Source organism: Rhinolophus ferrumequinum, chromosome 7 (genome assembly GCF_004115265.2).
Source record: "Rhinolophus ferrumequinum isolate MPI-CBG mRhiFer1 chromosome 7, mRhiFer1_v1.p, whole genome shotgun sequence".
NCBI lineage: Eukaryota > Metazoa > Chordata > Mammalia > Chiroptera > Rhinolophidae > Rhinolophus > Rhinolophus ferrumequinum.
Window position 1 is genome coordinate 74,658,000 of NC_046290.1, and position 21,103 is coordinate 74,679,102.

Genomic DNA, 21,103 nt, shown 5'->3' on the forward strand with positions numbered 1-21,103 from the left:
CTTGCCCAAGGTCACTTAGCTAATAGTACTTCACACCTATGATCATATCATACCTTAAACACATACACATACAAACGCAAACACCCTTCTGTCCACTCCTTACTCTTCCACATAAAACTCATTCAGTACCTTCTTGTGGCTTCTAAGTTAAAGTTGAAAACCCCAACCACCTCTACAACTTCATCCCCTTGCATCTTAAATGCTCCAGGATCCCGTTCACCATGTGAGCTTTGCACATCTTGTGCCCCTCTGCTTAGCATACTTGAACACCCCTCTCAACTTCATGTCTTCATAATACCATGTACCTCTCCTTCATGGACACATTATTTATACACTATGTAGCACTCTTTCATAGCACTTATCATTATAGAGATTTAACACACGTACGTGTGATTTTTACATGTATTTGTGTGATCTTAATATACATCAATCTCCTACACTTGATTGTAAGTTACATTGGGAAGGAACTGTAACTATTTTTATTCACTATTTTATCTGAGACATTTTCTTTCATAGTACGCGACCTATATTAGGCACTCAATCAATAATTATGGCATAAATGAATAAATAAATAAAAAATAGAAAACTGGGTGCAAAGTTCCAAATGACTTTATGGTAGAAAACCAATATGCTAGAGACACCAGTAGTAGTTCTGGACAAAAAACCATCAATCACACGTTTGAGCAGCGTTTACTTGTCTTTGTGTTATATTTTCAGTGACTAGCACAGTGCCTGCATAGGGATGTTTAGTTAATGCTTACTGAAGGAATAGACCTATTAGGAGTTCTGTTTCCTGCCTGCCATTTAATTCCATAGCAAGAGACCTCCTGGGATAGGTCTCCTGGGTTAGTTGGGGAGCAACATTTGCTCTGACAGGTGCACAGAAAGCACCTGCCCTGAATACTAAGGTTTTCAAAGTATTCATAGTCTGATCAAGTACTTGATCCTATCAGGGAGATATTTAGAGATGGGGAAAGATTAATCCCTTTAAATGATTGGCTTCATATTTTCGGAGACCCTAGGAAATACGGAGGCTATACTAATTCAATTGATGGAACATCCAATTTTACATTTTAGTTAAGCGGATAATACATGTTTGCCCACCACTGGAAATGTGTTTACGCACAAGCTGAACATTGCCCTTTTCTTTGAAAGAGCAAAGCGCACATGCAAAACAAAACACAAAAGAAAAATATAGAGTTTGGTTTTGTTTTCTGTTGTACAACTTCTGTCTTCCATAGGGCTTTAATTTTTATTCTACTTAATTTGTAATTAACACATAGTATGTTTTTACATCTAACCCAGTTCAGTTTAATAACTATGTAATTTTTAAGATTCTGCATCCAACCATGTCACTATGAATGGAGAACTCCTAGATTTGATGATTATATTGAAGCTGGACACTTGTCTTAAAAGCATAACACCACTGCATTAAAAGTGGCAGCTAAAGGTATGGCCCCATAGATAACACCTAGAATGCAAGGCTCCAAAGGAAAGGCAGGAAAGGATAGGAGACAATAGAAGACAGATAGAGACTGACCTATCTCTAAGGCAAGACTTCAGGTAAACTGAGTCATGTATTGAGAATGAATGTATGAAGTGCTGTCCTGTCACTGACAATTGGATTTCACTTCCAATACCACTTCAATCTCTAGAAGTTTTAACACTTTAGATGATTGATCTCAGGTGATGATCTAACCAATTTTTTAAAATTCAAAGAATTCTTTGAAACTCCTTTTTAAATACCTCTCTCTATATATGTATATTATATATATATATATATAGTTATATAGTTATATATAATATATAATAATATATTATATATATTTTTCCCTCCATTGGCTTTAGCCAAAATCATACTGATTCTCTGGAAAGTGCCTTTCCTTGACATAGATTTCCTAATATTAACTAGAGATGCAGGGCCCAGAAAAAATGTCCCTCCATCAAAATCAAGTCCTGAAAACCAAGAGACAGAAATTGAAAAAAAAAAAAATTATAACAACAAGCTTTTTCTTATGACCTGAAGATAAGTTTTTAACAACTGCTCAAGGCTTGGACATCAGCTGGAGTTCACATGAGGGGAAAAAAAGCAGCATGGCAGAGGGAGGAGTCAGAATGCATTTATTTATGTTCAAATTCCCACAACGGTTATGACTCCTTGAGCAAATTACTTAATTTCTCCATATCCACATCTATAAAATGGAGATTTTTATAAACATATAAAACCTATAAAATGGATGAAATAATCTTATCTACATCTAAGGGTAGTGCTTAGCTTAGTACCTTGTTTATAAAATGCACTCATGTGTGGTGGCAAACAGAATTGATCAGCTATGACGTCGGAGACTCATCTTGAATTGCCAGGTAACTTGCTGCTAGAACAGGGGTCTATAGAATATACGATTTGATGGAGTTTCTCCCAAACCAACTTGCCAAGGAGCCCAATGGCCTCCTTTTAAGAGCACTTCCCAAGAGCACTTCCTGGCATTTTGAGCAGCTGGCATTTTTAGCATCCCCTATCCATCTGATGCCCAACTTCTGAGGGGTTGGCAACTGAGCCCAAAATGTTCATTTCTTCCTTAAGAAGATCATTTTCATTCATTATTTCATCCTTAAGAAGGCCATTTTCACACTTACATTACACATGGCGGCAGACAGGCAGGTAGGCAGGGTCTCTTCCCCCAAAACATAAACCCAGTGAATGTCCAATTGCTTCCCCTGACTCCAGAACAACTCTCAATGAGATGGTGAGAAATGGGGACTGTGTGCCTCTATTTGCTAACTATTGTATTGCTGTCTCCAATAAAGCCTGTTCTTTATCCTTTCTCATGGGACATTGTGGTATTTACTTTTCCCCACCTTTGCACCATTCAGTAAATGTTATCTACTTCTGGTTCTACTACTTGGGAGTTAGCTCCTTTTATAAAGGAAGCTGCAGAGGACACCCAGTAGCCTTAGGTGTGACCACCCTGTTTATGAAGTCAGCCGTGTAAAATGTCCCGCCTAAATGACAAATAATCTCAGTCTATTCTTGCTGGTTTCACCTGGAATCTCTCCCAGATGCTGGTCTTATGAATGAAGTCTTCTAACATAAAAGTCTGAGCAGACTAAATATGATCTGAGATAAATTTTAAATTAATATTTTCCTAGTCTTTACATATATGCAAATAATTAGTTGTGATTTCTTTTTTTTTAAGCAATTCAAGGCATAAGCTTAGAAAATACACTTACAAGAAACCTCAGAATCTACACAACCAAAACATATCTTCAGAGTTCTGAATTGTCAGCCTTAAGGTAAATTTAAGATAGTTTTATTGACAAAGAGAGAAAAGGAAAATATTATGGTTTGAAGTAGAAGTATTAAGTGCCTGGATTTTTGGCTGCAGCATTTATGATACAGTAAAGAACCATGATGATTTTTTTCATTTTTTTAAAAATGTTGAGGAGCCAAAGGAGTATACATCCAATAGCATGTTCCACTAACTTAAAGCAAAACGAAACAACAAAAATTCAATATATAGAAGCAAAATAATAAATTTTCTCTTGAAAAATTTTATAAAAGAAAGAAGTCAAATCTGCAAGTCATTCAGAGAAAAATGTATGTTTATAAACATATAAAAGACAGAATTCCTGCTTTCAAATAATTTTATAGGCTAGAAACACAAGTTAGGAAAAATGTTTTTGGAAAAAATTATAGGTCATGAGATATAGCAGATGTTTCATCACTAAGAAAGCCCTCCCCACCCGTGAAAAAAAGGAAGCTTCCATTTTCTCCTTACTAGTAAATTTTCAGGTCTTCACACTGAAATAGGTATGCTTTAGTGTCCCAAGGAAATAAAGAAACATATCTTCAATTTTCTGTCCTCCTACGTCTTAAATGTGCCACCTCCTTTATAGCAGTCCTTAAATGTTGGCCTTCTTGCTGTCTTTCACATTGTTATTTGTTGAAAACACAAAGATAGAGATTTCTAGGAATATTTGATGAGGGATTAGTGATATGACCCTATGCATGAAGACCTTTAAGAGGTCAAAAAGAATTGAGCGTACAACGGGCTTTAAATTAAATGTCTTTGTGTATTACCTGTGGAACTTCAACATGCTTAGATGTTCATTAATTGTATTAATTCTAGTTTGTGGACCTGGAAATGGGAGGCGGTAGAGAACTAACAAAGGGAGCTAGCAATGGGACTGTTGCTTAGATGGTGAATCAAGCAAATGGAAAAAATAAAATTTCCTACAGTTAATGTTTAGTGAGCCAGTGACATTTTTTCAATGCATAATTTAGATTTAAATTTGTTTATCAACAACTTTTTAAAAAGCAGAAATATCCTATACCCTTAATAGACAATAGAAACTGTTCATCCAGGCCCAACCTAGCCATTGTCTGGATGTCATTGAGCTTCAGCCCTACTCCGCTCACCTCTGTTGTACCCAGAGATTAGTTTGGCACAAACTGGAGCTGGAAATATGCACAACTCCAGGGAACTCTGTTCATATGCACTACAGCATGAACGGTGCAATGTGAAAGTCACCTCAGGGACTATGCCTCACTGAGGTGTTTCTGCTAGAGGGATCCCAAGCTGCTGTGCCACTGTGGCTCTCTCATTCGAGCCAGGGACTCAAAGTTTAATTGCTAGGACCTAGAATGAGTTGTGAGAAAATGGATAAGGAGATAACATTTACTCAAAGATCAGTGATGAATCGTTGTCCTTTATGTAATGAACTATAGGCTCTAATGAAAAGCTGAATTTACTAATCTTTCAAAGCCTATAGGACTCTTTGAGTCTTAATCCCACCCTGTCTCTCCTCTGTTTTCCATATTCTCTTCCCTTCTCCTGTGTCTATCTCTCCATTTGTACTTGTCATTCTCATATGTCTCCCCGTTTATTTATTTCTTCTCCCTTTCCTTTTGGTCTCTTTCATCTTTCTTTCTGCTTGTAACTTTAATTTTCCATTCTGCTATTTTAAGTATTACCAATATGTCTGCTTTTCTCGCTCTTTGTCTTTCTTTCCTTTCTGTGTCCCAGCAAGTACCATTCATCTCCATCTGTCTTTTCACCATCTATTTACCATTTCCCTTGCTATTTCTTTAATGTCCTTTTGTCGACATCCAATTTATTCTTTTTTTTACTAGTTTCATTCTTACTATCTCTTCCTTTAACTAACTATGATGAGAAACCAAAGTACGTGTTCCTCTTTTTGTGGTCCAAGATTGATTTTTTTCTTCCATGTCTGTTGTCCTTTAGAATACACAGAAGACATTTGGTAATTCTAAAGTAAATTCTCAATACGTATTTAAAGCTGGCAGTTTCACTGTACCTTGATCATATTGCAATTTTATAAATATGTATAATATATGCTGAGGGCTAATTTTAAATTTGTATGTATGTACCTGAGATTACTAAGTACAAGCTGTGTGATACTTAATCTCATATTTATATATCATCCTCATTGATATTAGAATTCTTTTAAAAATGTTTAAATCTATGTCAAAACTCTTCTCAAGCTTGTGTCTATTTTTCTGTTGACTGTGCACGAAAGGAAAGCCTGCCTCCCGGTCTTGTTCCACCCAATTATTATGCCTACAATAATGTCTGCTTTTGGAAAGCAACAGTCCCATGATTTTGGAAATTAAATAATGATTTAGAAAAATGCTAAGGAAAAACATTTCCCAAATGATTTAGCATCTTCTTTAAGAAATTAGAAAATCAACCACTTAACAGATCAAAGGATAGAAGTAGTAACAGATTCATAGACATAAGAACAAAAGTACACGGGTTAGAATCCAAAATCTGGGTCATTGGAAAACAATATATAAAATAAACAAAACACTAAATAAACTAATGAAGGAGAATATAAGAGACAAAAATGCAAGCATACAAAATAAGAATTGGCTAAAGGGAAGATAAGCACAGAAAACAGAGAGAATGAAAGGAATTTTAAGACACTACTTTGTAAATTCTGTAAATTTACAGAATTTTGAGAGTGAATTCTGAAAATGGGATGAAATTAATAATATTCAAAGAAAGGACAATTTGCTAAAATTGACATGAGAAGAAAGAGACAGTTTTAAAGAGATTGATAATCAGGATTCACACTCCAGATAATTTTATGGCAGGGGCCTTAAACAATAAGAACTGAATCTAGCTGTACCTGAGCATTATGGCTGAATGTCAGCCTTGCCAATAGCCATATAAAATAGAAAAAAATGACAAATCACTACCCTTGGAAGAAACATAAGATACTGACGGTTTAAGAGGGAATCCTACCAAAGTTTGAAAGAGTAGATAATTCCAAAGTACTGAAATTATTTTAGAACATAGAAAAATAAAATAAATGGGAATTTAGTTTTTAATAAAGACAGCATTTAATTTTTTTTTAAATGTTGAAGAGAGATAGGTGATGATAAATACAGTTGGGACAGTTGAGTAGCCATCTGGAGAACATCTCACACCACACACTAAAAAGGCTACTTTTTGTGGTAGTCTGTAGTAGCAGACAATCTAAACCAACCAAATACCAAGCAATAGGAAACTGATTAAATAAATTGTAGTACATCCTTACTAAGGAAAACATCATAACTGATTAAAAAATAATAAGAAGAAAATTATCTATACTGACATAGAAATATCTCTAAGAAATGAAGTTAAGTGAAAAACCCAACAGATATGTTTAGTATGCTTTCATGTAAATATGGAGAAAAAATGTAAAATGTACTTATAATTTCTTAAATTTATATTTTATAGACCTCGGAAAGATTCACAAGCAATAAATTATGGGGAGAGATGGGGATAAACTAAGCAAATGAAGGTCAGTAAGAGGAAGGAGGCTGTTAGACTATTAAAACATTGATTTATATAATAATTCCTATGTTAGAGATGAGGAAACAGTTCTGTGAAAGGAGTACTTACTGATGATAGACTGTCTAGGCGGTGGAGGAGCAAAGATTTGAATTAAAAAAGAGAAACTGAGTTAAATAATGTGACATGATTATATATAATTTCTATGACTTTCAAATGTAATGTGTTAGAATAATAGGACGATTTTGAATAATGCTTTACTTTACCTTACAGTAAAATGTAGAACTCTTTTCTTCATGGAATCCTGCTTTTTATTCAGATATTTCATTTGATCCTGTTTTATCAATGGTTTTTTCAAAGGAAGACTCCTGGCATCAGTGGAGGGGAAGAATAATTTGGAAAGCGTGCTGGCAATTCTCCATCCTATATATTTGGAGAAAACTTCGTCCCCTACGTTTGATGAAACTTTTGTACTGTAACTAGTAAACGGATCCGTTGGGTCATTTAACTCAGCCTGTTGAAATAAAAGAAAAAGGAACCAGCTAAATAGAATTAAATGTAAGGGAAATTGATGTATTACAAAATAAAAAATAAAATGTATGTTTATTTTCTTTGACTAATGTTGCATTCTTCCTGTCAAATAAACATAATATTTATAAGAAAAAAAAATGTAGTTTCCTAAAATATTTTTAAAAGCATAAAACTTTTCAAGGAAATAAGCAATTAAGCAAGATGAAATTTTGAAATTAAAACTTTGAAAATTACATGACATAATTTCTATTTTAAATTTGTGCACTTCCCACACAAGAATTCTATAAGTATTTATAATATTTATTTAATAAGAAATTAAGCAGTTGAAGAAATGTAAATGCTTTATTAAATAAGCATTTCATTGCTTTGCATAATCTAAATTTGTATTGAAGTCAACAGAAAATTTCTATAGAACAAAATTTGTGTTAAGTAAAAAACAAAAAGGGCTTTGTATTTAGCTTACATTGAAGCTGTTCTAGGACGGAGATTTAGATTAAATTGAACATGTTCTAGTCTCAAAAAAAATAAACAAACACAAAAATACCACAATATTTATGCAATCTTTACTCAGGAAAGAGTTATTTTCTGTATTTTCCTATTTATGTTCAATAATGTCCACAACTGATTTTTAATTACAGCTTCTTTTGAAATGGCTGAAGGCATATTTTCCTTGGCTGGAATCAGTAACAATAAATGAAGATGTAAATTTCAAATGTCACGTGTTATACTTTTTTAAATGTTCACAATAGATTTATATTAGGAATTCTCTCTCATAAATAAATTGGATGCTGTCTCCTTTCATTTAAGTTTTTACATTTTTTGTTCAATATTATCCATCTTCACGCAGCTCATTATTAGTCACTCAGGATTCATTTGATATGCCTATTGATCCTACAGTAAAGCAAGGAGTGGACAATGTTTTCCTGCATATGAACATCTAAGTTAACCTCTTTAAGGATTCCAATATCACACTTGGCTCAATGAAATTACTGTTTAAAGATTGACTATTATATTATTTATACAAAATTATAGTGGGGAAAAAATGAAAATAATCTCATGGTAGAGATTGAAAACAGAAATAAAAGGTTTAAGCAATGAGGCAAATAGCAAAAGACAGGCTAAGTAAGTATGGTTACTGTGAAAGCCATAGAGGATGGGAAGGAATAACATGCAAAAAAAAACATATAAACAGAATAAGGTGAAAATCATCCAAGTAGGTCAGCACCAAAAAATGAAATGAAGACTCAAAATAGCCTTAAAATGCTAGAAAATTAATATTGAAATTTATAAAGAGAACCCCACTTTTACTGTTTCAGAAAAAGAACTTGATTAGTATTCCTCATTGAAATACGTATTCTTAAAATATCTTTGATTTCATTATCTCTGGATGTTAGAATCAGTATACAATTATGTTTATAATATCCTCAGTTGTATATCTTGCTTATTAATCCAGTGGAAATCATGGAAAGAACATGCAATTTGAAAAAACAAATTAAACTGTGTCTAGGACACTTCATAGCTGTTGTGATTTTGAGGATACTATTTAACTTCTGAAAGTCTGCAGGTACATCTGTAAAATGGTAATCACAATATCTGGGTTGTTTATTCTGTTTAGCTTCCATGGTTTAATTTTTCATCAGAAAAGATGCTTCAAAATCAATAACAATATATAGCATTACACAAACATATTACTGTGAGCATCTCCCTTACTAAGAGAGAGACAAATGAATAAATGTGTGAGTAAACGGATGGATCAACAAAAATAATGTCTTCTCATGACACAGTTTCAGATGAAATACATTGTTTCCAGCATAGCATTATCCTGCATTATAGAATCTTGATGCTATTTTCCTCATGTCTGATTTGGCTCCTCCTTGCTTTCTTCCCTCCCAGACTGGACGGCTGTAGATCCAGGAGCCAACTCTCTCAAGAAGCAAAATGAAGGCATCCCCACCTTTCACAGTGGTTCCCTGGTTAAAGACCCAGGTAACGTGTTCCCCATTGATGTCCAAGGGATTCAACTTAGGAAAATGTCGTTTCAAATTTTGGTCAAATGCATCGTTGCCTGGTCTATAAAAGGTTTTCTGTTTGTTTGTCTTCCTGCAGAGAGTAGCCAGAAAATAATACGGGCTTTGCATTAGAAAGATCTGAAATCAGGTCTGGCTTTTCTACTTACTAGTTAAAAATGTAAACTTGGGAAATTTAATTAACCTCTCTCCAGGTTAATTAAATATTTTGTGCTTAGTTTAGTTCCATCTTGTTTTTCCTTTGTGATATGGAGATAATAACTTTCTTTCAGGACTTTGTGGGGTGGACTTAGAAGACAAAGGACCATCTCTCTGACAGTGAGCTCAGCAGGTGTCAGTTCCTTTCAGAGCTTCCCTAAGACAGAGCACAGTGTTCCAGGCTTCGCAACTGTGCCAACCACCAACCCAGAGAAGACTTGATCCAACCATTGCTATGCTGAAAACAATTGTGTGTTGTCACTTTTATAGCAGCAAATGTATAAATTCGATCTTAATTATACGTAATTATACTTCTATAGGCATCTTTTTAAAAGTCTTACTTTTTCTCGTAAAGCCATTATTCTAATGTTACAATTCAGTGGTTTAAATGCCAACTATGCATAAATATAAGTCTATACTTCTTAGAAGTGGATATACACAAACTATTAATGACCTTTCCTTAATTCCAAATTCATGAATTTACTACTCTTTAGCCGGACAATGAACATTACCTTAAACTCCATCTTTGTTAAACTTTAATTAAAGTTTATTGGAGTGACCATGGTTAGTAAAGTTACATAGATTTCAGGTGTACAATTCTGTAATACATCATCTATATATCATATGGTGTGTTCATCACCCAGAGTCAGTTCTCCTTCCGTCACCATATATTTGACCCTGTTTACTCTCATCTACCACCCCCTCCCCCCTTACCCTCTGGTAACCACTAAACTATTGTCTGTGTCTATGAGTTTTTGCTTCTTGATTTGTAAAACTCCATCTTTAAATGTTATTTATACATATATACTTTCATCATGGGTCCCTATTTTTTAGATGGGCTCATATAGGCTTTAAAATTCAGGATTTTCCTTATTATGTTGTTGAAATTGGACATCTTTATTGAGAAACAAATGACAATTTTTGAATATCTATGCTACTTTTACTGATTTAGTACTGAAATTGGTAAAGTGGTATTCTTGAAGAATATATCTCTCTCACAATATTCTAACCATATGCAGAGGCTTGTCTTTATATTAGGCATAAAGAAGGTAAAAAAGCACCGTTAATGTACGCTGTCAGGAAGAGGTTAAGTCAGCACAAGGGGAAATTCCCCAAGGAATTAGGATGTAGTGGCGATACAAAAGAAAAGAACAGCCTCTCCAGAGTTCTGAATTTTCCATCACTAGTTAGGGAAATGCTACGAACACACCATAATTTAAGCTAACTCACACTATCCTTGACATGAGAGAATAAGAGAAAGAAGTAGGATGTTAAGCCACTGCAGCACAGTTTGCAGCAAATCCTATTTTCGTCTTTTGCTGTCTCGCATTTTTGTCTCCACCTATCCTTAAGTAATCTTAGAGCTGGGAATATTTTTGTATGTGGAAAAATGATATTATTTTATTTAAACCTCAAAATTTAAATGTAAGTGACTCATTGTTAGTCTCAAAAGACCACTGGCTAGAGGAGCTATAAAATCTCACAAAGGAGGACAGCATGAGCAGCTCCTTGCTACTAAATTGTGGTCCTTAGAACATTATTGTCATTTCCTCCTAGGACCATGTGATGAATACAGAATCTCATGTCATACTCCAATATACACGTTAAAGTTTAAGAAAGACTGATGCAATAGATTAAGAAAAGGACTAGTTGGGATATCCCATTTTCTGATTTACTAGTTGTGAGATCTTGTGTAAGTTACTTAACCTCTCTCAGCATGTTCCCTTACTCCTAAAATGGATTGATAATAATACTCTCTTTTACAGGGTTATTGTAAAGATGAAGCACAAAAATTGAATGTCTTTTCCAGCACAGTGTCTGCCACACAAATAATTATTCAATAAATGTTAGTTCCTTGTTTATATTTAATTTTGGAGAGAGCACAGCATAGTGGAGATAGCAAGCCTTTGGGTTAAACTCACTGCTGGGTGCATCCACCATCAGTCACTTACTTTAATCCTGTTTAGACTCAGATCTCCCATTTGTATGGGTGACGATGGTGGTGGGAGAGGTATGGGGTTTAGATGTGTTAATATATGTAAGATACTTAGCATAGTGCCTGATACATTGTAAAAGCTCTGTAAACATTTTTGTTCTCTTAAAACAATGTATCTGTTACATTGGGATACTATTGATAAGTATTTAAAAGGACCATATTCTTCCAAAAATACATTTCCCTTTTCCACACTCAGTTTCCGTTTATGTCAAAAGAGGAGGCATCTGTGGAGGAGGAGAGAGATAGGTACTGGGAGAATAGAGACTAATAGTGTTGTTTGTTCTATTTTGCTGCTTTATAGAGTACATTAGGAGTATGGAAATATCATTAAGAATAAAAACAAATTTTATTTTAAAGATCTCACCACGAAATGTTAAACACAAAATGCTTTACCTGATGAGTCAAAGGTGCTCTGAATAAAGTCACATCTTCATTTTCGCTGTACATATTTCTTTTTGATATTTTAGGTCATATACCAGATGGCATAAAGCATTTATACATGATGACTTTTCCTAGATGTGCCAGCATATGCTGCTGAATTGCCTACACAGAAGAGCCTTGCTCATTGCAAGTCTCCCTGGAAGTATTTCAAACAAAGCACATCAATTAACATTTGTTTATTATGCCACTGTGAGTATATGACAATTTTTTATTTCATTCCCAAATACTCAGGCAACAGTTGGGTTTATATTGAATTTGTCAGTTGAAAGGCTCATATTTGGCAATCTATTTAGAATTGTTTTTTACTTCAAATATGCTATTAAATATCTCACCTCTCCTCTAGCCTCCATTAGGCCTCAAATTTTATGAACAGATAACAAGAACTGCAGATGGTAGAATGTTATAATGGATTTTAAAAAAAAACATACAAAACATGCGAGTAGATAATATGGTTAGTAATGGATTTACCTGTGCTATAGATAAATTGAGGTATTAACTACAAATTTGTATTCATTAAATTCAATAGCTTATCATATGAACTACATATTTATTTTTAAAGTATAAAAAGAGAAAATTTCTACTTAATTTCCTGAAAGTTGAAGTATATTCAATCCTTCTCAAATAAATCCTTCCCACTATACATGATAATTAAGGCTATGGTTCACTCTGTAGGTAATAACTGATGACTGCTTTATAGGAAGAAAGGTTCTGGATCCAAGATGTTAGAAAAGGAATGAAAAAAATAAAGGTTTTGCTATAAACAGTTATTTGCATTAACTGAAATAAGTGGAATACTTATTTTATTTTATATCAAAGCATCTGAGGCACAAGCCTTCACTGAGTAGGTTTGTTTGTTTGTTTGTTTAGATATTCTCTATTTACGTTGAGCAGTGACACAGCACCTGAAAGTCTTCAGAGTTTTCAGCCTTTAGACAGAGTTTTTCAGTACTATAAAAGAAAGCCTCTAGCTATTTCATAGCATAAAACTCGTTGCCCAAAGAGGTATCACAAGTCAATAATATGTTGGTTCAATAGATCTTGGGAATTAGTAAGTTATTAAGAAAAACCAAGGACACTTAGGGAAAAATAACTAAACTTTATAGATTTATTACTGTAAATAAGTGTTGCCGTGATAGTGCCAAAAAAAAGGAAATCTTGAGTTTATCATGCTCATGTTTTACTGTAATATTAAACATACTTGTAAAGATAACAGATCCAGAAAGTATTCAAGACTATTCCAGACAAAAGCGTACAATTTTAGTAAATTGAGAATATTTGCTCTAACACATTAAACCTATAGACCAAATATGTTCATTCTTCTTCTCAAATGGGCTCATTCTTTTGAAATTGTTCTGCTTCATATGAGATGTTTAGTTGTTTAACTTACTCTACAGTACCATTATTAACTCCGTTAAGAAAGTCGCTTTTATGTATAACTTACGAAGGGATCCCCCTGACTAGTCTAGTACCCACCAGGCACTATACATAGTTATTACCACATGATGGCCTATATTCTCTATGCTTTACTTTACATCCCCATGAATTACATATAAATGTCTAACCACTATGCTATATACCTGAAACTAATATAAAATAATACTTAATGTCAAATGTAATTGTGAAATTAAAAAAGAGGGGGGAAAAGGTGAAGGGAAATAAGAGGTTCAAATTTCCAGGTATAGAACAAATAACTTGTGGGATGTAATGTACAGCATGGAAAATATAGTCCATCATGTTATGATAGCATAGTACAGTGTCAGATGGTTGCGGGACTTATCATGGTGATCACTTCTTTAGGTATATAAATGTTGACTAACTATGGTGTACACCTGAAACTAATATAATATTGTATGTTAGCTATATTTTAATAAAAATGTTTTTACAAAGGTAGTTTTTAAAATCTGAAATAAATATGGTATTATGTTCCTCAGAGAAATTAAACATAAAATAAAAGGTATTTCAGCTGTGGAATTTAGGAAAGTTAGAAGATTATATAGAAGTAACAGAAAAGAGTTATAAGTGCAGGGATGACAGAGAGAACAACAAAGAACTACACAGATGCTAATCACTTTGGTCTTTTGAAAACTTAGGTTTGGAGACTATCAGGGAGTTAGTTTCAGCATTATTACTGAAACCCAGTATAGTCGTGTTATTATGCAATTTGACATCAAACATATACCAACTAATAAACTGAACAACAACAACAACAAAAAACTTTATGATCAAAGTCATAAAAATATGGAAGGAAAAACACAGGGTAGAAGAAGAATAAACAGAGCAATTGATTACACATTTAAACTTATGTCACATCTATACCAACGCAGAATTCTTAGTCAATAAAACTGTTCTCGAAAATCAAATTGAATAAAAACTTTTTTAAGTAAGTGAAAACAGACAGAACTAGCCACCAGTAGATACATCTGAAAAGAATACAAAAGGGTTTTCTTTGAGCAGAAAAAAAGTAATCCCATATAGAAGATTAGAGATTCAAGAAGTGAGGATAGAAACATGTAAATATGTGGGTAAATCTAAAGAATATTAAGTGTGCAAAACGATATTAATATATTGATATCTAAATACAAAAACATGCACACACACAAACACATCCAGATATATACACATGTACAATCAAAATGCTCAACAGGAAGACTATACGTAAAGAGAAATGAATGGCATTAAAATATTATAAGACCATTTAATGGTCCAGGAAGATATAAACTCTGTATATTAGACTTAAATAATTCAAGGATTCATTTTGTAATATCTGGGGTAACAAGTAAAAAAAAAATGTAATCACCAAACAAACAAAGTGGGTGGGATGGAATGGTATAATAAAAGCACTTTCCCAAAGAGGCACAAAATGAGATTTTTTTTTTTAAGAAAGAGAATAAGGAACAGAAGGTACAAACAGAATAGTAAACAATAAGATGCAGAAACACACACAAATATATTGCAGTGATATTAAGGATAAATAGAATAAAAGTCCAAATGTAAAGACAATAATTTTCAGGTTATTTTCAGAAACATCCTGTTTCTCCAAAGAGATTTACATATAAGGATTCAAAGAGTTTGGAATAAAAGGATGGAAATGGATATACCATGTAATCAAAAGAATCTATTCAAAATAACCCTAGTAAAAGAAAACTACTGTGCTTATATTTATAATATGGAAGGTACACTTTCTGTAAAGAACATTTGATAAGGATGAGAGTATTGTCACTGAGCACAGCAAAACTGAGCTAGAAATTAAAACCAAGTATAACAAAATCTTCAAATATGTGAACATTATGCCATAAATTTCAATAACCCATGGTTCAACATAGAAGTAATAGTAGATATTAGAAACTTCTGAATTGAATGATAATTAAAATAGTACTATCACAAATTTCGGGGTAGAGCTAAAATTATGTGTAGAAGGAAATTAAGTGTTAAAATCATACATTAAAAAAGAAAAATGGTACAATTCAATGACAAGTATTATAGTTCAATATTTTTAAAAAGAACATTATATTAAATGCAAGGAAATTAACAAAAGGCAATATAAAGCTAATATCAGATATTAAGGAAATGAAGAAAACATAACATAGAGTATCAGTATCAGGAGAATCAAAGGTTATTTTTCAAAAGACAAAGAAGTTCATAAACCTTTGGCATGATAGATTACAAAGAGAACAAAGGCGAAAATATGAAGAGTCAAAAATAAAGGAGAGAATGTCATGACAGATTCTAAAGGCATTAAAATATCATAGAAAGGTATTGTGAGCAACTTTATAAAATATCTTTTAAAATGCAGATAAAATGGACAAATTCCTAAAATAAAAGATACCAAAACTGATACAAGGAAAAATAAAAGCTAGGAAGGCATATAAGTGTGAAAAATTATTCCACAATTAAAAACCTTTCTATAAGTATCCACGACTAAGCAGCTTACTTAAGAAGTGTACAAAATTTTTAAGGAAGAAATCATGACAATACTACAAAATTCTTCCAGAGAATAGAAAAAAAGAGGTAATAGCTTCTCGATTCATTCTGTTAGTTCAGTATAACTTTGATACAAAACCTTACATGATAAAAAACATTATGAGAAATAAAAATTACGGAACTATTGCACCCATTAGCCTGGATGCAAAATCTTAAGCAAAATAATATTAAAGCAAATATAGCATTATTTAAAAGGTTAATATATCATTATCAAGTGTTTTTATTCTAGGAATGCAATGATTATTTAACATAAAATCAAACAATATAATTTATATTTCATGGGTAAATTACTTCACCTTTCAAAAAGTTTAACTATCCTCATTTAAGTTTCATCTTCTTCATCTATAAAATCAAGACCATAATAACTCATATATAATATGGCTTTCATGAGGATTAAATAATTAATGTGTGTAAAGTGCTTAGCACATGGCACACAGTAAATGCCCAACAAATCTTAGCTATTATTATTGCCTTTTAAAAATGAGAAATATGAGAAATAAACATTTACAAGTATATTGAACAATGTAGCAGATTAAAATCTCATTTATGCAGCTGTCAATCAGAAAACTCTTACTAGTATGTAAAAATATCACTTCAAATCTCAGAAGCTTAACACAACCATTGATTTAGTCCACAGTTCCAGAGGACAACAGTTTGAGCTGGGCACAGCACACTGGGCTTTTGGGTCTCATTCATGTGTCTGTGATCAGCTGTTAGGTCAGCTGGGTATTGAATAGTCTTGAGAAGGGCAGAGGATCAGCTAAGATGGCTTATCTCTGTGCCATAGTGTGGGGACAGAGCCCCAAAAAGCAGTTTCCAGGCTCTCGGCCTCACATAGAAAGGTGCTGGCTCAGGTAGTAAATGGCCTCGACTGTGATCAAATGGTCATCAGCTGTAGCTAGTTGGCCGTCAGCTGTAACCAGTGAGCCATTAGCCATGAATATAACTGCCATGGTTATGCTAGCAGAAAAAAAGGGGGAGCTAGCAAGAAGATGGTGGCTGAGTCTGCAAGCGGCACAGTGAGGGTTGAGAATTGTGTTGCTCCTGGTTCCTGTGTCTCCAACCCAGCCGCCAGCGAGAGTATAGAGATATGACTCCCCTACTTATGGCTCCGTGGGTGTTCCTTTTTGGTCTCACCGTGTCCTGCGTTCTTATGTGGAGAGCGGGACCAGAGACCCCGCCTGACACCCTGCATGACACACGGCGAAGTCGGCAGGATCCCCTGCACTACACATGCTGTCTCTCATCTCCCAACTGGGTAACTTGGGCTTGTTCACATAGCAGTTACAGGGTCCCGAGAGAACAAAGAGAGGGCAGACACCAATGTGTAAGCATTTTCCAAATCTCCACTTATATAACACTGGAATTGTCTTATGGTCCAAATCAAATCACATGGTCAAGCCTAGAATTTCAGTGTGAAGGGAATGATGCAAGGATGTGGATATACGGAGTCTTGAATAAACTGGGGACAAATACGCTAACCATCTACCACAAGTTCCAAAGCAATACTTCATTACTTAAAAACGATACAAGGAATTGGATACATGAATTTCATCCAATATAAATTACCAGACCAGTAAAATTAAAAAAGAATGAGAAATTTTCTTCCAAAACGAATTCCTTTACTTAGCATCTCTATTTTATGAAACCATCCCTGTGTCTAAAACCTTAGTTCGGTAACTCAAATATCCCTTTCAAATTTAATGCCTATACAATCCAAACCTTTTTCTCCTACTAGGCAAGTCAACTCATGGCTTTCTCTCATGCTACTCTTATATCTGCTCACCTCATGATATTTCCTTATCTAAAAGATGCTGTCTTTGACCCTGCCCTTTGAATCATTTAATGTAACTTATCATTTAAGTTTCCAGCTCAAATACTACTTAAAGGTAACAATAATTTATTCCTCATTGATAGAAGAAAAAAGTTAGAGACCAAACATTTATCTGAACTCCCATAATGTGCCATGAACTTTGATGTGGCTAGCCACATATATAATATTCCATTTGTATTTTTCCTTATCTATTTTTGCAGAATGTGTCTTCTAGATGAGGCAGTAAAATTTATTGTATAAATGTCACTTTTTGACTTTCTTGTTTCTTCCATAGAATTCAGTATTGCAAAATACACTTACACAATATATACATCTGTATGTCATAGTTTTTACTGATTTTGGTGAAAGTTTTTATATAATTTCTTTATATACTCATAGTATCTTAGTGTTAAGTAAGGGAATTCAAACTAAATTAAGTAATATTTCAAAGTCATATTTTATCATTTATATCCATAAATCATATATTTTATTGCTTAACTTCCCAACTGCTTCTATCTATCACATCTAACTTTTATATAAAACAGGTCTACAGTGAATTGTATCTTTTAATCCATCCAATGCAAATTAAAACTTATTTCTTATCTTAAATATATACTATGCCTAAATTAATATAATTGCTTTTTCACATTCCTAATTGAGATTTTCTCTGAGGGAAACTTGCCTTCCCCACACATTTACTATTCAAAATGAATGAAAGCATCCTTTAGAATCTTCTCACTAAGCACTGGAAACTAATTAGCACATGTAGTGGTTATACTTTTGCTTATTCTTTTATTCTCAGTGCTGACTGCTTGAGTAATAAGGTCTTTACTTGACTCTAGCATCTAAAAAATATTTTCTATGTCTGATTAACTGACTTATGAATTTCAAATGTAATTATCTATAGATATTTACTAAAATTTTGAAGAAAGAAACCTACCTTATGCCAAGTGATTAGCCCTGAAAACAGGCATATAAATAGAATTCTAATTATAGAAATGACAAATTTGAGTTGGCTTATTTATTTACATTATAATCCATTTGAGATGTGAAGTAGAATATAAAAATAGATACAAAACCAGAGAATATAAATAATTGAAAGTGCCATTGAAACAGGAGAAAAAAAAGAAAATAATAAGACTGGGTGAGATGAATACATAACATTCTCTATTTCTATTAGAAACTAGACAAAAATTTGACTCTCATTTCTTAAGTTCCAGCAAACCACTTACACAAAATTAGTAATAAGGTTGAGAAAGTACATGAACCTAAGGAGGATTTATTTCCTAAGTCCTAATAAAGACAATACTGGGTGATATCGTGGTCATCACTGTAATAGACACGATAATTGCCTTTGTTTCTCTTTTTTTTCTGTGCTCCCCTATCCAAACCCAAGGACGAAACCAAAGCACAGTTGCATAAAAGAAAGTCCATGAAATCTAAAACAGTGTAATTCAAGTAGGCAGCTCTCTGATTGTCTTTTGCCATGAAAAAAAAATATTAGAAATCTGCAGAAAAGACTGGACTGCATGTTTTTAGATAGACCTCCATACTCCAAATCAGACTTATGATTAAATAACAGAGTTTAAGCTTTTGTTTTCTGCTAAGAATTTAGAGTTTATAGATCCTTGGTATTGCCAGTAATGACCCACCCATATGCTTTGACAATCAATTAGGAGAGTGAATGAACTTTTTGCTCTTCTTACTTATTAACATTAATTTACACCCATAATTATTATTATTGGAAAACAGGACATTAAGAGTGTTGGGATAAGTGCATCTGTGAAAGCTACAGAGAACCAGAAACTTTCAGTGAGAGGGAAAAAAAATGTATTTTAAGATAACAAACAAAAACTATCCTGACTCAAAACAAGACATAAAAAAGAAAAACACTGATGGAGTTTTGAAATATCATAGGATGCCATATGGATAAGGCATCACTAGAAAATCTTATTTGTATTTTATGAAAAATAGCTAATTTCATAATGACTTTCATTAAATGTGAAGAAAACTATATATATATATATATGTGTATATATGTGTATATATATACACATATATACACACATATATATATATAGTCATTCAAATAGAACTAGAAAAACCAAGAACTTGTACAACACATTTTTAACTTTTAAGAAAACGACTTTAGTGCTAGTGAGTTCAGATTTGCAATTTGTCTCATGCTGAAAAAAAAAAAGTATAAATGTAATTAAGAAAACTAAATAATTTATTATCCAAGTGGAGACTCTTTTGAGAGTGAATTAATTCACTACTAATAAGGAAGCTAGAAAATTAGGCCCAGACCCTGGCTAACCTTTGCAAATTGTGGTGCATGGTCAGCATACTTATAACTGCTTCTCAAAGGCAAGCCCAAAGCAGAACAATTACTCTTCCCAAAAAATCAACTCCTCTCTTCAAGCTGTTTAATCAGAAGATTGCCTGTCCTCTTATCTGTGACTAAGAATAGGTCAGCATTAAATTTTAAAAATCATGTTTCTCAACTGTGAGTCACTGATACTCATTGAATGTAGACCTTCTTTTCTCCTTAGAAAGGACTAAAATTTCCTGCGGATAGAAGTACCAATTTGCCCAGTTACTACCCAGTGTCTCCTCTTACCTTAGCAATATTGACTGCATTATGGATCCGCTCATCTTCCTCATGATCCTTTGTTTTCTGTAATGTTTGCCATATTAGGTTTCTGAGTCCATCTTGTTCCTCATCTCCCCGAAGTTCCCATGACATTTTCACCAGATTATAAACTAAGCCATAGTACCCAATCCATGTCACCTGTTCACCTGTGTAAAAACAAATATTCTTTGGGAAGATACCATTTTATTAGTCTTACTAATGTATGGTTTTGTGAAAAATAAGAAACTTGATTTTGTTAATATTTTAAAGTCTGCAATTCTGAGCTTTGAAAAGTTTTTTTCACTTTTCACTGCTTTTCTTTAATTTCAAAAGATCACAGATCACTTTAAAATTTCTAACCATATGAAAAGATGAACTGCACCTAATTAATATCATACCTCATAAATTTAAAAGTTAAACAGGTAAACTTTGAACACTGTACTAAAAACAAATCTCTGGAATTCAAGTAAAGAGGAATTTATTCAAGGTAATATGAATACTTACATGGTGGATTTTTATAATAAATCAGAGAAACAGGAGAGAAAAAACACTGGTTGTTATAAAAATGATCAAACTCTATGAAACATGGCAATGGAATCAAGAACAAAGCTTTGAAAATAATGTGAGAAGCAGACAAAAATTTCTGATATAATTATAGGCTGGAAGTTTTTTTTTTTAATAATA

The 21,103-nt window shown here is 33.2% G+C and overlaps 1 protein-coding gene across 5 annotated transcripts in view; it reads right to left on the reverse strand.

The window, feature by feature from the left end:
* Positions 1 to 21,103, reverse strand: part of TMEM232 (transmembrane protein 232) — a 173,200-nt gene that overhangs the window by 74,450 nt on the left and 77,647 nt on the right. For all 5 annotated transcript variants that reach the window (XM_033110575.1, XM_033110578.1, XM_033110574.1 and 2 more), the window contains 2 exons: positions 20,408 to 20,586; positions 7,067 to 7,314 (listed from right to left, as the gene is read on the reverse strand). In XM_033110575.1, coding sequence (XP_032966466.1) covers positions 7,067 to 7,314; positions 20,408 to 20,586 — 427 coding nt within the window. The remainder of the gene's footprint in view (positions 1 to 7,066; positions 7,315 to 20,407; positions 20,587 to 21,103) is intronic.